The 18,771-nt window shown below is 37.1% G+C and overlaps 1 protein-coding gene across 1 annotated transcript in view; it reads left to right on the plus strand.

Moving 5' to 3' along the window:
* The window catches only part of LOC107713172 (rho GTPase-activating protein 26-like), a 99,473-nt gene that overhangs the window by 72,578 nt on the left and 8,124 nt on the right, over positions 1 to 18,771 (plus strand). The window contains exons 17-20 of the mRNA XM_016518605.1: positions 205 to 310; positions 2,945 to 3,104; positions 6,448 to 6,598; positions 8,761 to 8,920. Of these exons, the coding sequence (XP_016374091.1) occupies positions 205 to 310; positions 2,945 to 3,104; positions 6,448 to 6,598; positions 8,761 to 8,920 (577 nt within the window). The remainder of the gene's footprint in view (positions 1 to 204; positions 311 to 2,944; positions 3,105 to 6,447; positions 6,599 to 8,760; positions 8,921 to 18,771) is intronic.

Here is an 18,771-nt window from a genome sequence, read left to right on the forward strand (position 1 = left end):
CAACGTTTCAGACATGAAATGTGTCCGTGAACGCTAAAATGTACTTAAAAACGTAGACAGTGAGACTGGACTCCCATTCCTGCTGCGAACGCACTTGAGTCAAACACAGCAGTAAAACGCCTACAGTTCATGCGGAGCAAAAGGAAATGTGCTTTTCCTTTGCAACCGCTTATTCTCTCGCTTCCTCTTTCTCTGTCTTCCTAGAACTGGACAATCCCGAGGCGAGAGTGGCAGAGATCCACTCCATAGTGCACCGTCTCCCGGAGAAGAACCGCCAGATGCTGGAGCTTCTTATGAAACATTTGGCCAAGTAAGTTTTGGTGTTGACGCCCCCTTTTTACTGTGATACAAATCCAGCAAAGACCAAAGAGGATTTCCACTGTAAAAACCACAACCCTGCTGATGGTAATAAAGGCCTTAACTTCCCCTTTGTGTTTGCCCAGCTGAAAAGAGCGATTTGTTTTCCTTCACCTGTCCTTTCCTCCATCTCTCGTTCCCAGCTCCATTTTCTTTTGTGCGAGTTTAATTTGACACCCTGACGGCCGAGCTCTGCGGAGCCGTTCCTCAGTGACGCTGGCAGATCGAGGGGTATTTTGGAGTTTTAAGGAAAACTCCAGAGTGAAAATGCTTTACGCAAAGCAGCTTGATGCAAAAGATCAGATTCGTAATCCAAAAGAATTACAGGAAGTAGAAGTTTAATACCCACTTTGCATGCGGATTTAATGCCTCACTCGCTGTATGCCCTCAGGACAAGTTTGGAAATGATGTTGTAGTGTGGAATGACTAGTTTCATCTGACAGTAGCAGTGAAAAACAAGGTTCCAAGGGAATCGTTTAATATTGACAGCATGCTGCTTAGAAGAAATAATTGTAAAGGTTTTACCTTGGGTTCTGTTGACACTGAATCATCATTTACAGCAGGACTGTTTAGCTTGATCATCAAATTCACAAACATTACAGCTGTTTGATACTGATTTGAGGTTAATTTGCCACAATCAGTATAAAAACAAATGTTCATATTACCTATTGCAATAATATAAAATGTACTAATACTTGTGTAACTGCAAGAGTAGTTTAATATCTGACCAGACGACTGAAAGTTTGCAGGTTCAAAACCCTAAAAAGCTACACCATTAAAGTCCACATGAAATCACTTGATGAACAGAATGATACTTCCTGTGTTGACTTATTTCCTTATGAGACAGGAAGTTGAAGTGGGGGCGTATCACATGCCTTGTCCTTTTTTTAATTAGACAGTATGCTTTAGTTTAAAACCTGTTGTTTTGACCTGTTTTTATGTACTGTAACAGTTTATTGAAAGTTTTGACATAAATTTTTTTTTTATATTTGATATATCAAGCTTTTATGGCTCATGATATTAGAGAATTGTTTGCTGATATTTATATGCCCATAAAGTAAAATGAAATTCTGATATCTTGCAATGTAAATCAATGAGATCTTTATAACAGTATAGCAGACAACTTATATCAAATGCATAGAAAAAACAGTTGTCACTCTATATCTCCCAATAATATGTCTTATTAAGATGATATTTAAATGCTTTGTTTCATGATCAAAGCTCTGTAGTTTTAACATAATGCAATGCAGTACAATGACTGAAAAATTTACAAATATTAATTTCTCAAAAACCTGATGTATCGTATTCAAAACTCGCATTGTAATGTGATTTTTCAAAAAAAAAAAATTTTTTTCAGCCCAGTTAGTATTCGTCTTGAAATATTACTAAGAATAGCCAATAATTAAGATTTTACAGCAAAAAGACCCATGTACTAGGGTTGTGACGGTGAGGAAATTTTCCCACCGGTTAATCGACGTGGATAATACCGGTATCACCGTGGGGGCAGGAGCGTTCCCTCTTTTCCTCGGTTTCCTTCGCTTTTAAATAGCTTGTAAAAGCGGCGAGCGCATTTTACTTTCACTTTCAAATAGCGGCAATTCGGCGTAAAGCAATTGTTCAATTTTAGTTCATTTGAATTTTCCCTCTTTTCCTCGCTTTGGTATCACCGTCAGCACCATCTATCACGGCAAGCCTACCATGTCCCACAACCTGAAGACGGATATTTTTAGATTGATACTAAAAGCCTTTACTTGCTAATAAGTATAAACTTTCAATCAGTCAACAGAAGGCATTATGTAGAAGTACAGTTTCAGCAAAGTTTTGTTCAAGTAATTTGGAAGCCTTAGATATGTGTGTATCAAGTATGATACAGTAGGCTTTATATGTTCAGTGATATCTTCGATCATCAGTGATCTTCTATGTCAGTTTGTGTGTCTGTGTGTGTTTTAGGATTTCACGTATGGTAAATTTACTAAATACATTTTATATTTATTTAGTCATTTACATTTATATTATATTATTTATAGATCATATTTATATAACCCACTTTATATTAGGTGGCCTTAACTACTATGTACTTACATCAAAAAAGTACAATGTACTTATTGTGTTCGTATTGTATTGCAAAACACTTTTGCTGCTATTGAGGTGGGATACGGGTAAAGTTAGGGACAGGTTTAGTGGTATGGGTAGGTTTAAGGGTGGGTTAAGGTGTAAGGGATGGGTCAACAGTGTAATTATAAATGTAATTACAGAAATTAGTTGCAGATGTAATTACATGCAGGTATTTAAAAAAATATACAAGTATGATGTAAAGACATGTATTTACACAATAAGTGTATTGTATCAACTGATTAATTTAAATGTAAGTACATACAGTAGTAGTTAAGGCCACCTAATATAAAGTGGAACCTAAGAATGCGTAATATTTTACAGCAAATTTAACAGAACATTTCCATTATTTTTTTTTGATTTTATTGATTAGTTATTACAGTCCTATTTTTGTTATCAATAAAGCTAACTATACAGAAAAGCACTACACTACAATAAGAAGTAAATGACTTCAGATGTCTTACTCTCTCATCAGAGTGGCCAGTCACCACCAGCAAAATTTGATGACGGTTGCTAACCTCGGCGTAGTGTTCGGCCCTACGCTGCTGAGGCCTCAGGAAGAGACTGTCGCTGCGATCATGGACATCAAGTTCCAGAACATTGTGGTAGAAATCCTGATCGAGAACCACGAACGGGTATGTTTATGAATGACTACTAGCTGACCAGGGGTGCGTTTCCCAAAATAACTATGGTCGTTAGTTCCATTTAACTCTATTGGTAACGATGAAACTTGCGAGTTAATGAGTTAAATGGCTCATTAGGTTGTTTTTGTCAGTTGGTTACTTCTTTTTTAAGTGTACGAGCTGTGTTGCTCGCACCTAGGTGTGAATGAAGGATGTAATTGCTCTATTAAAGGGGGCTTTATCCAGCAGCGAGACCCTTTCGGAGGGACTCACTCAGGCCGTATTTGCTGTAAAAGGTAACTTCAAACCCGGCAGGGGCTTAAAGGTTAAAGCAGATGAGAGTAGTTGCCATGGCAACATGCAAATCGGCTCAAGGCTGATTTCTTAAGATGAGCCCCCCATCACAAGACATAGGGTCACTTCCTCCTGCATGAAGGGGTGAAGTGGGTGGGTTTCAAGATCAAGACTGTCACTATGACCTGTACAATTAACCTTCCCATGTCTCATCCCCTTAAAGACACGGCACACACATATGTTCCACTGTGAATGAGGTTAGCCTGTAATGAATCTTTCAGCTTCAGCTCAAAAGCATGGATGGCTACCTATCCCATATCTCTCAACAAATACACACAGTTATGTACAGCAGGAAACAAAACGTAGACTGACTGTAACATAAACCTGATCCTCCAAAAGCTTTTCATTCACAAACACACAAAAGGCTGTTTGCATACAGCTTTGCATAAAGACTTGTGACCTCCATAAATTCATTTTCACAAGTTTTTTCTTTCTTTCTCAGCATTCTTAAGGAATAATTCAGTTTTTTTTGGCATATTTTACTCAACCTCATGTTGTTCCAAACATGTATGATCCATAAATGTGAGATTGTACGTATATAATATCAGATAGTGCCCAAACTGCTCTTATTCCTTGTAAGCTCCATTAAAACGTCAACTGTAAACTGTAAATGTCAAACTCTAAATGAATGTTATTGATATTTTTGCAAATTCATAGGTGCATTAGTTCACCTCTTTTTTATTAATTAATTATTATTATTTTATTTTTTTTGGACCTCATAATCCTTAACTCTTTCGCTGCCATTGACAGGATTTTCAAGCTTTCTGTGTTTTCACTGTTATATGGTAGGGGGCGCTATTACACATCTTCTGAAAGAGTATTGAATCCCTGGATCAAAACACAACGAAGAAGAAACAGAAACAAGCTATCACATATATGAATAGATGCATATGTATAACAACATGTTCATCAAACATTAAACAGCATATAAATCAAAACTGCGTAACGTTATCGAATGAAATGTTGACTCTGGTAGTAGTTTAGGACTGAAAAGCTTGAATCCATCTATGTTTTGATCATTGTTCTGAATCTGATCCGGATGAAGTCTTTTACAAAAACATGATTTTTCTCAGCTTTTTGTTTAAAATTTTACTTACTTGCCCTCTTACCCAGATTCAGGTGTTGATAAAAAAAGAATGCATGAAGCTAGAATAAAATGTTACCTTCATTGAATAAAATGAAGCTAAAAAAAACAGAGGCTTTGTTTTTTCTCTTGACATATTGCATGTTCTTATATTTACACAACAAAATATTCTGGGTGGGATGATACATTGATTTATTCGATTGATTCTGCGATTTTCCATTTCGCGAATCGCGATGATCTCTCGAATCGATTCTGAGCTTAGTTTTTAACAGCAGATAGCACTGCGTGCTTTAGAAACAGCCTTATTCTGCTTGCTTCCAGTTCCTTACACACACACACCACCCTTAAATAATCATTCATAAAGTTTGAAAAGGTTGAAGCGAATTACACGAGTGGGCTGTGTTTACATTAATCTTGTGTCATGAAAGCATAAAAGCCGAGGTGCAAGTACATTTAACCATTTACATTACTAATACTAGGGCTGCCCCCTAATAGTCGACTAATCGTTAGTCGACTAGAAGAGGCTTGGTCGACTAAAATTGTATAAGTCGCTTAATCAAAATAAATAAAAAATCCACAGGCGAAGTCACGCAGTCCATGATGGACAGATCGTTAACTGCTAGTCTATGGTAATACAGTACATCGGGCAGGACGTCCAAACGCATTCATAATCATTACTTCTGCCGGTGTGCTGTGGCAAGCCTTATGCGTGTGCTTGAGCGCTTATTAGGCTATGTAGGCAATTAAAGGCTCATTATAATGATTTAAATGGTTTATTAATAAACCTGCGATTAGTCGACTAATGCTTAAAATGAACGACTACTAGTCGACCAGAAAAATCCTTAGTCAAGGGCAGCCTTAGTTAATAAATTATACAAAATCACAATTATCCTTTTCAATTCACATAAGTGTTTCATCAATTTCCATTAATGAAAGTACTACTACAGTCCCATAAAACACTGCGAACGACATACTTGAAATAAAAATGATGAATAAAAACGATTTACTATATAATTTTGATAGCTAGTGGTTGAAATTGGTACTGAAGTCCAAATTCAAAATGGAGAGAGTCTGGAGAGAGTCGTTTCTCCTGCCCCTCCTCGACTTGACGCTCACATGGGTTGCCAGATAGAGGACCCAGTTTGTTTGCTGGTTTCCATGGCTACAATACACTTTTTTTCCCGCCAACTGGCAGCCCAGGGTGTCGAAATCCTATTGGGTAAACTGGCAGTGGATGTAATCATACAGACCAAAACAAAAACAGACATTCCGACACGGAACGCACAGTTCAAAGTCAAATAACTGTCTGTAGCACCGTTTTTCAGAGAATCAAGTATGTGAATATTTTAATAAGAACCAGAGTTGCAGTATAGTAAATTTACAGTTGAATTGCAATACAGTTTTTACAGTGCATGTTTAAACATGCTATGTTGCAGGAAACATGAGAACCAATTAATTTATCCGTAACATAACATTTAATATTAAACTGACCGTGATTCATGCTCGAATATTCATATGTGCAAATGAGATTTGAGGGGTTTGGTGGAGGGGAGGAATTCAGTGCCGAACAGAACTCTAATGTCAGTCTGTTTGTCACACATAGCTAACTTATGACTTCAGACTTGAAATGGAGTGTATGAGTCATAGGGACCTTTTTTGTATCTTTTGGAGCCTGACGGCCACTGGTAGCAGATTGATAGCTGTCATACAGTATTTTTGTATGCAAAAAAGTATAGCCTTTTCAGTGAAAAAAAAAAATCTAATTGTCATTTTATGACTAGACACATCTGCGGGGTCATATCCTCCCAGCATCAGTAGCAGCATTTCAGTCTGTTCTACTTTTGTGGAGACACTCATCCCATCATTGTGGCGCTTTGAAATTTTCATGCTGATTTGAATTTCCTTTCGGCTCTGCAGATTTTCAAAGACATGCCAGTGTCTGGAGGAGGGCAGGGCAACTCCCAGCTCAACCTGCCCAGGCGGAGAAGTACAGACAGCAAGGCCCCGTCCTGCAGTGAGAGACCTCTCACGCTTTTCCACAACCCCTCATTTTCAGAGAAAGTCAAAGGTACACCAGCAAGTTCTTTCTTTATAAAGTTAAAAATAAATGTAAAATTATCATTTTTAAGCGTAAAAATTATGCCTCCTTTTTGGTCAAATAACAAAATATTAAAACAAACAAAATATTATATATATATATGAATATCGGTACGGCTGTAATTCGGCCGTAGGTAATCACAGTGTGCCGATATACAGCCATATCTCGCGGCTACGAGGGTGATATTGTGTTTAAATAACAGTTCAACGGCACGAGTGTATAATACATAAGAAACAACAACGGAGTGTCTTTAAAAACCCTCTTTTGTGCAGAACTACTTCTTTCTGCCACAGATCCAAATCTAAAGTTGACAGTTTAACAGCTGAGCCCAAGCCTCCGTTACTAATTTGAAAATGTCACGAAGGAACGTTGAGTTGCTTCATTGAAAGCTTATTGTATTACTGTATTAAAAGCTGTGTATTATGTGGAGTAGAGTATTATGAGAGAAAGATTGACTGAGCTAGTGTGATTACCTGCATCTTATACAGTGTTCGTTCTTCAGATCAATCTCATATTCACAATAGAACATTAGTTGGAATGTCCAATAGGCTCGTACTATCCTTTCATCTGTTTAGGGTGATTTCTGATGACAGCACTGCTCAGTGCATTTGTTGGCTGCAGACAAGCTGGTGTTGAAAGTAAAAATAACTTCCTTGTTGTTTAAAATTGTGCTTTAGTATTTTTCAATATAAAAGTCTTTACTGCTGACTCGTAAAAAAGTATCTTGTCGCCATCTAATGGCAGAGCAATGTCACTAAAATCACCATAACGAACACACACACTGTTTACCAATATTAAATATTATGTATATAAAATATTATTTATTGAATAATAATGTTTAATAAACAACAACCATCATAAAAGTTACTAGGCAATTCAGTCAAAAGTACAAAGGCAGCGTTATATATACAGTACTGAAGTTACATAAAATATAACGTGATGGGATTTTGCCCTCAGCCAAAACTATTTGCTCTGGAACAAATAAAAGACTGCCCCCGAGATTTACCCAAAATTAATTATATCTCATGTTTAACCACTATAGAGACATCAGAGCCAGCAGCAAATTCCAGAAGATCTGGCCGAGGTGAGGCGCTCTTGGCGGGTTAATGAGCGCTCAACGGCCGCTAACACCCTGGAGCTCACATCTCCGAAAAGCAAATTTTCAAATAGACGTTATCTTTATTAACAAACCGCATATTTGAGATGTAAACAAATACATTCTCGCCTAAAATCTCTTAAAACTACATTCCGTGACATAAAACCGTATTATTTTTTTAAATTATAGAGGATTTTGTGAGAAATACAGCAAGTGGAGTGATACATGATACAAACGGTGAAGTGGTTGGAGGATCGCACTCTTATCAGCCAGTTAGATTCAAGGACCAGAAAGATATATATATATATTTAACAATTATTACCAATTTATTGTCATTATTTATGCAATATTAAATCAAAATATTTATTTCTAAGTGTACTTTCTTATAATGTCTGTTCAGTGTTTTCCTCATTTCACACAATAATGAAAAAAAAATTGATGTGTGATTAATTTGCGATTAGTTAAAGTAATCGGCACATCATGCTTAATTAGATTCAACTTTTTCAATTATATATATATATTAATATATTTATGAAAATAAAATTTAATGTGAAGCAAAAGGAAATCCTGGTTTCTTTTTGGTTTCTCCCAGCAGTTTGTTTACATTGGATTTACATTGCTAAACTCTGTGCTTAAAGTCATCTGGAGGAGGAAATTCAGTTCCTGGTCTATAAATTGTCGTGCTAAAAATAACCATGGAATTAATTATTAAAATAGTTTCAGGTTTAAAGTTGGCACACCTATGACCAGATACCACCCTGTTTGCATTTACTGTAAAAGCATTTTGCTGCCAACCTCCTCTGGGCATGCGAGGAGTAAACTAGTCCCCAGCATTAGATGCAATTCAGTTATTGTCTAAAGACAAAAATCACTAGCAGTGTAACTTGAATTGCTTATTGAAAAATACAAACCGCCATTTAAATAAATGCAAACCACTAGATCCCACCAAACCCTGTTTCAGCCACAGGCTGGAGTAATTACATTAGCATACTATGTACTCTACATTAGGATAGCAACATGTCTGCTTGTCCATCAGCAGTGGAGAAGAGGAACAGTGTGGTTGTAAACTCCAGTGCAGACTTGCCATCAGTAAATTGCAACAGCACACTCAACTGGACTCGACTCAACAGCCTGCCTTCCGGAGACGGAGACCAAGATGGGCTTCAGCTGTCCAAGCAGAGTCGGCCTAATTCACTGTAAGTGCACAGTACTTTCTTTAAAGCTAAAGTGTGTTAAAATACGGTCTCCTATTTTCTTTGTTGCCGGTGTTTATTTAAGTGTCCCGGCTAGCCCAACACAACAACATTGGCCGAACCAATGCCATGAGTTTGTTCAACCAACAGAAAGTAGGGAGAGTGTTCAGAAACTTAAAAGCCAGAATTTCCAATGATCAAACCAAGCAGGTTCTGTTTTGTGTGAAAAACTTAAACACAGTGAAACCTGAAATTTTTGGCCCTCACTTGAATGTCGAGATCGCACAGATTCGTATTGGGATTACTGATTTTTGCCGAGCAACAGTACTTGTGACTGTACCTTTAGTTAGGGTTGCTTGCACCAAAAAGTAGTCATAATCTAGTTTTAGTTTGACCATTTTCTCTCTGACCTGTAATGCACTTAAAGACGTTCTTAAATAATTGACCTCTGACACCATAGCTCAGCATGTCTAAAGGACATCTGCTAACTGCTTTGTTGTTGGTTCAACGTTAGAGCATGTCTACTCACAGTAATAGATAAAACTTAATAGATCATCTTTTATTTCCACAAAGAGAGCAAGGAAAGTCCTGTTTTCCTTGATACATCACCTCCAAAGCAAACACACACAAATACAAACATGCTCTCTCTCACAAGACCTGCAGTAATGCTTTTCCCTGTAACCTTTCCAATCTCCTACAGGCTTTTTCCACTGTTGGTTCTCTAACAAGACACACTGTTTGCTGTACACATTTCACTGTCTCTGGTGGGCCATGGGTCGGTAATGGATTTTTAAACCACTATCTTGGGTCCATTTTGAGGTCTCTTAGCTGTGCACAGCTATGGGATGAGAATGTGGGTAGTTTTTTAATGCTGCTTCACAATAGCATAAGCACAGACAGAGCAGATGTTTACTTCACTCTGAATGACAGGGACAAACAGACAAAATGGCCACCCAGTCTCCATGTTCTCAAGAACTTGAGCTCATTGTTTTGCTTTTTTTTTGGAAACCTATTCGAAATCTGAATGCCGGCAATTTTCTCAAAAATGTTAATTTGCTGACTGCACTGAAGTCAGTTTAAAATTTTCGAAAACATTTGTATTTTATTAGTGGTGTTTGATAAGGCGAACATTTCTACTACTTTAGAGTGAAAGCTCTAATCCTAAGTATTTCATTTTACCGCAAACTGTAACTTATCCTACACTGTATGTGCTACTGACACGAATGGTATCTTAAATTCATGTGGCTTATTGGGGTGAGGTTTGTCGTTACTTTTCAGTGCAATAGGACTTGTGAAAAGAAAAAAAAAAACTTACACTGAAAGAAAGCATTGAGCCATATTTTCAGAACAGAATATGATATATAGACCAGAAACTAATATTTAGAAAACAATATGCTAAAATACATGCTGCTGTATAAGGTCATCTTATCAGATTACTAAAATGGGTGTTCCTCAGGGGTCAATGTTGGGACCACTTCTTTTTCATTATATATTAATGGTTTACCTGAATGTCAAATGTATGCAGATGATGCAGATATTTATATATCAGCAAAGACTACAAATACAAATATGAACAGTTTTTGTATGATTAGACCTTACATACCAAGTAAAATAGCCAAATTATGTATGTATGCAGTAGATCTTTTTATTATCTCAAATATTGTGTCATTGGAGTTAAGCTCTTTATTCAATTATTATGCCAATAATTATCTATTATAAACAAGTTTTTAAACAAAAATTAGTTTTATACATTTCTCATGTTTCGAAAATAATTTTAAATATGCAAGTGGTTTTTAATTTTTCAATTAATAAGGAAATAAGAGCGGGGGAGGGGGGTTGGGCGTACCAAGACCAGTGTTGGGCAGTAACGCATTACTTAGTAATGCTTTACTGTCATTTGATTACTTTTTTAGTAACGGAGTAATTTAACGCGATATAATTTAAAAAAAAAAAAATTGGAAAATAGTTACAAGTCGAGGTCTTTATACGTTACTGCCGTGTTACATTGCTGACAGAATGCAGTGTTTTATAACCTAGATTGTAAAAAGGATGTAGCAAACGCACAGTCTAGTCCACTGCCGAGTGCTGGTGCGGGCGGGTAGACACTCGTGTGTGTGTGTGCGGGATGTGGGAGAATAAAATTATTCACGGGACTCCCGCAAAATAGAAATATCTAAACATAAAATATCTAAAACAAATAAATTGTTATTCATCTATTGCACAAAAGCAACAAGAACTAATGTAAAATAAAAACAATGGTCCCACTTTATATTAGGTGGCCTTAACTACTATGTACTTACATAAAAAAAAATAAGTCCAATGTACTTATTGTGTTCATATTGTATTGCAAAACAGTTTTGCTGCTATTGAGGTGGGATACGGGTAAGGTTAGGGACAGGTTTGGTGGTATGGGTAGGTTTAAGGGTGGGTTAAGGTGTAAGGGATGGGTCAACAGTGTAATTATAAATGTAATTACAGAAATTAGTTACAGATGTATTTACATGCAGGTATTTTTTAAAATATAAGTACAATGTAAAAACATGTATGTACGCAATAAGTACATTGTATTAAATGATTAATTTAAATGTAAGTACATGGTAGTTAAGGCCACCTAATATAAAGTGGGACCAAAACGATTAACAGGCGCAAGCGTAGGCAGAGTTTCTATTTAGGCTATAACACGCGTTTACTGCATTGAGCAATGGTGATTTCTGGAACGCAATGGCCAGTCAGGAGTGCAGTGCTGAAATTTGCATGCTCACGAATCCTCTCATTATAACACATGATTTGTAGACATTATGAAAGATTCATTATGCATATATTCATTGTGTTATAACTAGTATATAAGTTAGTATTGCAGTAGAAGATGTCATCTTTTTAGAGATTATAAAAGCAGCTCTATTTGCTTGCATTCTGCCATGCCAAACCATGTATGCAACAGCCTATGCTTGCTTTAGTTAAAAATAACAGTGTTTTGTGAATGTTGATGCTTTAAAGGGGTCATATGATGCTATTTTAAAGATCATTATTTTGTGTATTTGGTGTAACAGAATATGTTGACATGCTTTAATGTTCAAAAAACACATTATTTATTATGCATTGCTGTTCTGTTGTAAGTAATCTTAATGCATCTACTTTCGGAAGGCCAAGTAAAGTGCTTTTGCTTTCGCCTAGAAACACACAGCGTCTCCTTGACATGGCTGCTTCAACACTAACTGCGGTTACTGAAACCATGCCTTCTTTCTTTGCGTGCACATTTGGGTGGCATTATGCAAATATTTCCACATAGTGGGGTAGATATGTGGGGGCGTGTTAGAACGAGCCGTTTTAGGGGGGCGTGGCAGAGTCTTAACTTTGATAAAGAATATCTCTTTGGTTTTGAGACTTTAGTCTTTGCAACTTCAGGGATCTTATCTATGCACAATCAGCTTGTAACACTCCAAAGAGAAAGGAAAACTTGAAATCGCATCATATGACCCCTTTAATAACAAATATTTATCGGGAGCTTTTATCCTGGGATTTCATGTAAATTTCATGGATGTAGCCACAGAAAAAAGTAACGTAACTAGTAATGTAACTAATTACTTTTGAAATAAAGTAATCAGAACAGTAACTTGATTACTTTTAAAAGGAGTAATCAGTAATCAGTAATTTAATTACATTTTCAGAGTAACTTGCCCAACACTGACCAAGACACAGAACAGCCTTGGGGAAGTCATAAATTTCACTAAAGGAAGTACAGTTTTGGATTTCATTTTACTATTACTTTCAGAAATAATGTTATTACTGATAATTAAAAATGAATGTTAAGAAACAATATTTATTATAAATTATAGGCCTATAACAAACTTATTTTAAATGAAACTGAACCTGAACCTCGTGGGCTGATGTACCTCTCATTTGGCATGAATCGTTTCCATGAATGAATCGTTAGACGCTGTGTAATATTTGGTTGCTAAACTATTATTATTCATGTAAGGAAGGCTTTGTACTTCTCTCTCGTCCGAATTTATATGCAAACAAAAGTGTCTGAAGAGGCTGCGATGTCAAGTTTGCAATGCTACCGTGTGGGAGGCGCCGAAACAAACACTTGGATTATCATTGGTACTTTTATCCGTTTGGTAAGAGTAAGACATAATTCAAAACGGTCTATTCTTATTTGTGTACCTTCAAAATAACAGTGACACGTTGTACTTTTGTAAGATAAAAAAAAGAAACAAAATGCGCTTGCAGTCTCGCTCTCCGTGAACCTCTTCCTGAAATGAAGAAAAACTCAGCGGTATTGCCTTGTCACACAGACATGAGAAATATATTTATAGAAACCTTTAAGTGCCCGATTTTAAGTGTTTGCATTTTGATTAGGCTATTTGACATTAAAGGCATCTTATGTCACTTTGGAATTTAAATCACAACATGTTTCAGAAGATTAAAAAAACACTACTTGTAGTCCGGAAAATACAATACAGCACATTATTTTGCGGACCCCCTGGTTTTGGGTCACAGACCCCAGTTTGAAAACCCCTGCCTTAGCAAGAACAAGGTCACAATAACAGTACCTTCGCTACTAAATTATATTTTATCTGTTTTAATTTATGTGAAATAGAATAATGATTTATCTCTGTTTGCTCTAAAGTAGACAAAATCTTTATTACTGTTTGGAGATCTTAATTGTCACACACATTTTTAGTTTTAGCTTTTGTTTCAGGGTCAAAAGGGCAGGTTGTTTTATCAGAGACTGAACAACGTTTTGATACAATCTGCGTTTCATTTTCACTACTTTACATTGGCAACAGTCTTTGCTTGCTTTGAGGTTTCATTATGTGAACGGAAATTATGAAACCCAGCACAGCCTTCAGATTCTCTCAATTTCCTGCCAACATATTTACTGTTGAGATCCATGACTGCCGAGGTCTTGATTTTAACTGGTGTTCCCCATGATTCTGTCCTCGGCCCTTTCCCAATCTCACCCTCCCAGTAGGAGATCACGCTCTCATGTTTCACATTATAAAAAATCGTGTTGTGTAAAACTTTGAAGGATTCCCGTGAAATACACTCACAACGATACCAAGATAATTGCGAAAAAAGCAAGTCTCTAGTGATTCTGGCCTCCAAGTATTTTTGTGGAATACTGTCATAGAAATATTTCCCTCTCTGTACGTCATACACAAAGTCATTAGTCAGCCTCAGGGCAAGTCAAGACATGCTCTGCTCTGACTTTGCTAAAGTAGCAGGCAGTCTTGCAGTGTTGCCATGTCTGTTTTTTATAAGCAACTTTGGCATTTTTTTTCTTCCCAATAAATTCACTCATATGAGTAGTTATAATTAGCATTTTTGGGCTTATTTCCAGAATGCAGATGTGTACAGTATTTATAATTTAGTTTATTTCACCTTCCTCCTATTTAATGTTTCATGCCGGTTTATACTTATGAAATCAATCAAATTCCTGATCTGGATCTGTTCTTGATCTATATTTTGATGAGCCAAGTTGCTTATTTTAGGCTTGGCTTTCTGGCATTTGCCAACTCTTCTCTCTCTCTCTCTCTCTTTCTTAGTTAACATCACACTCTTTTTGCAAACCATGCAAATAACAGAGCAAATCCACCATGTTTAACAGAGCAAGCAACCAAACTCCAGGATTTCCCAGTTTCGAAGGTTGCAGAAACACACACAAGACCAGAAGCAAACAGACAACCGAGTATCAAATGTGAATGCATAATTAATAAGCATGTATAATTGAGATTTTATTGATCTAATGTGTGAATTCTGGGTATTCTGTTAAGCAATGCTAATCATTTTTATTCAGCGATATTTCACCAGCTTGACCCAGTTTGAGGGGAAAATAAGAAAGAAAGCCAGCTGCTACGAGTGAGTGATTTCTTTCACTGATAAGAAGGTTCATATGAGAATCAGTTATGTGGATAGCATGAACATTTTGACCATGCAAGCAGGAGAAAAAGTGTGCAAGACAATAAAAACAAAGAAATGTTACAAAATATGAGATCAAATGGTGTGTAATAAAACTCATTTTTATAAAGTGACACTAACATTTCAGAGGAAGACAGCTTCTTTTCTTACTCCCTTGAGTTTATTGTGTTCTCCATTGAGCTCCTGAAGCATGTCATGAATGTGAGGAGAGTAACTGCAAAATGTAGGTAAAAAAAGGGATTGAATGATATTATTTGCTGATTACCCTCTCAATTATATAATGCCTGCCTTCATGTTTGCAGCCAAAATGGGTCAAGCTGATGGAAATGTATAGAATAATTACAAAGCAAATAAATCACCCACTCAGACAACATCATGTCTGGTCACATTCAAATCAAAACATGAACTTAAAATGACTTGGAAACATGAAATGATCTGTGACTGAGCATATAAAAGTTGCACCTTCTTGTTTGTAACTTGCATAACACTTGCAGTGTTTACTGCAAACACAATCTTGCAATACGTAACTATTTTATGTTATTTTATATAGAAACAACTCTTCATTTTTTTTGTTACATACCTTGTATGTAATGACAATTTTCTATGATTAATATAGCATTTGTACATTAATCACGTAACAAAAACAAAATAATTACTGCTGCAGTCTTTTTTTAAAATATATGATTAACTGTATTTACATAAATGCAGAGAGTTACAGAACTAAATTAACTTTAGGTTATTGCTAAAAAAAAAAAAAAAAACATTCAGGCGTACACACACACACATACAGTAGTCAACATTTGAAGTGGATCAAAAAAAACAGTTAATCAAAGTTGTCCTAAGACAAGAACGCATTTTCGTTTTGGGACAACTTTGATGAAAGATTTTGATCCACTTCAAATGTTGAAATGCCAAAATGGAAAAGCCATGTGTGACAAAGTTAGGACCCCCTTACTGTTAACAGAAATTAAGAGGGTAAGTTATCAGGCACTGCTAACCAAATGCCTTTGATTAACTGATCATCAGCAAGTCTGAGCACCTCTAAGAAAGCAGAAGTTTTGGCAGTTTGCTGGTCTGGAGCCTTCAGGTGTGTGTTAACACAACTGCAAGGAAGAAAAGGAAGAAAGGCATCAGCAAGGATCTTAGAGAAGGAATTGTTGTCGCCATCAATCTGGGAAGAGTAATACGGCCATTTCTAAACAATCTGAAGTACATCATTCTACAGTGAGGAAGTTTATTCACAAGTGGAAGACATTCAAAACAGACACCAATCCTCCCAGACGTGGACATCCCAGGAAATTCACCCCAAGATCAGACCGTGTAACGCTCAGAGAAATGGCAGACAACCCAAGAACTTCACCGCAGACTCTACAGGCCTCAGTTAACATGTTCAATAAAAAAAACTACTGACTGCCGTGAAATGCAGAAACATTAAAATAAAATTCAGCAGTTTATTTAAATATGGCATGACAGTAGTTATGTAGTATCTAAATATTTTTGTGGATTTAGCAGAAAATCCTGTTTTTGCAATCCCAGCAACACCTATTTGTTTGCCATCAGTGAAAGTTAATCCAGGTAAATGTCTATGATATTATGAGATTAATAGTCACAGCACAGCACTGCTCTGTCTGTCTGTCTGTCTGTCTGTCTGTCTGTCTGTCTGTCTGTCTGTCTGTCTGTCTGTCTGTGTCTCTGTCTGTCTGTCTGTCTGTCTGTCTGTCTGTCTGTCTGTCTGTCTTGTGTGTGTGTGTGTGTGTGTGTTCGGTTGTAAATCAGCTGCGAGGATTGGCGGCTCAAAGCCACAGGACTGAGAGGAATGCTGTCGTCTATATATATTTTTAGGTCAGGTTTCCGGGTTTTCCATCTTCAAGTGGTTGGACAAACAGATAGTCGCACTCCAAACTTGTGCCATTGGTTGAGCCAATGTTGGCGGTCAGAATGCTGAAACAAATAGAAATATTTGACACTCCTTAACATTTAGAAAGTGCAAGAGTTTCAGGCGTACACACACACACATACAGTAGTCAACATTTGAAGTGGATCAAAAAAAAAAGTTAATCAAAGTTGTCCTAAGACAAGAACGCATTTTCGTTTTGGGACAACTTTGATGAAAGATTTTGATCCACTTCAAATGTTGAAATGCCAAAATGGAAAAGCCATGTGTGACAAAGTTAGGACCCCCTTACTGTTAACAGAAATTAAGAGGGTAAGTTATCAGGCACTGCTAACCAAATGCCTTTGATTAACTGATCATCAGCAAGTCTGAGCACCTCTAAGAAAGCAGAAGTTTTGGCAGTTTGCTGGTCTGGAGCCTTCAGGTGTGTGTTAACACAACTGCAAGGAAGAAAAGGAAGAAAGGCATCAGCAAGGATCTTAGAGAAGGAATTGTTGTCGCCATCAATCTGGGAAGAGTAATACGGCCATTTCTAAACAATCTGAAGTACATCATTCTACAGTGAGGAAGTTTATTCACAAGTGGAAGACATTCAAAACAGACACCAATCCTCCCAGACGTGGACATCCCAGGAAATTCACCCCAAGATCAGACCGTGTAACGCTCAGAGAAATGGCAGACAACCCAAGAACTTCACCGCAGACTCTACAGGCCTCAGTTAACATGTTCAATTATAAAGTTCATGACAGTACAATTAGAAGCATATGGGACAAGTATGGCATGTTTAGAAGGCTTGCCAGAGGAAAGACTCTTCTATCTTAAAAAAGCATGGCGGCAAGGTTTAGGTTTGCAAAGTTGCATCTGAACAAACCATAAGATGTCTAGAACAATGGCCTTTGAACAGACGAGACCAAAGTGGAGATGTTTGGCCATAAAGCACAGCGCCATGTTTGGTGAACACCTTAAAGAGCATATCAGCACAAACATCTCATAGCAAAAGTCACACGTGCTGGTGGAGGGCTGATGATTTTGGGCTTGTTTTGTAGCCACAGGATCTGGACACCTCAGAGTCATTGAGTCGACCGTGAACTCCTCTGTACACCAAAGTATTCTAGAGTCAAATCTGAGGTCATCCGTCCAACGGCTTAAGTTGGGCCAAAATTGGGTCTTGCAACAGGACAATGATCCCAAGCACCCCAGCAAATCTACAATAGAACGGCTGAAAAAGAAAAGAATCAAGGTGTTGCAATATAGCAAAGTCCAGAGCTCATCCAGACTCAAATACTGTGCACAAACAAATGCCCACAAACCTCAATAAACTAGAGCATCGTTGTAAAGAAGAGTGGGACAAAATTCCTGCAGAACAATGTGATTGACTGATAAAGTCATGCAGAAAATGATTATTTCAAGTTATTGCTGCTAAAAGTGGATCTACAGGCAATTAAATCATAGGGTGTACTAATTTTGTCACACATGGGTTTTCCATCTTGGCTTTATTTTTGTTAAATAAATAAGAACAAGGTGCATTATGTCATGTGATGTTGTTCATCTGAGGTTTTACTTTCCAAATTGTAAAAAAGGACCTGACCTGATTTTGTCCTGATACAGAAAACCATAGAATTCAATAGGTTCTCCTAACTTTTACATACACACACACACAAGTGTGTGTGTGTGTGTGTGTGTACTGGTTTATATATCCTGGTGGGGACTTAAACCTGACTACACACAGACTCATGGGGACTCGTGTCACGGTGGGGACCTAAATTGTGGTCCCCACGGGTACAAAAGCTTATAAATCATACAGAATTAAGTTTTTTGAAAATCTAAAAATGCAGAAAGTTTCCTGTGAGGGGTAGGGTTGGTGTAGGGCAATAGAAAATACGGTCTGTACTAGGGCTGTGTATCACCAGCAAAGTCACGATACGATACGTATCACGATACGGGACTGCACTGAATTTCACCTCAGAAGAATTTATAAAAACAGCTGTTTATTAAACACTGCTTACTATAGTGCCATTTCTAACTATTGGCAGAG

The sequence above is a fragment of the Sinocyclocheilus rhinocerous genome, unplaced genomic scaffold, assembly GCF_001515625.1.
Source record: "Sinocyclocheilus rhinocerous isolate Xijiao unplaced genomic scaffold, SAMN03320098_v1.1 scaffold387, whole genome shotgun sequence".
In the NCBI taxonomy this organism is placed as follows: Eukaryota; Metazoa; Chordata; class Actinopteri; order Cypriniformes; family Cyprinidae; genus Sinocyclocheilus; species Sinocyclocheilus rhinocerous.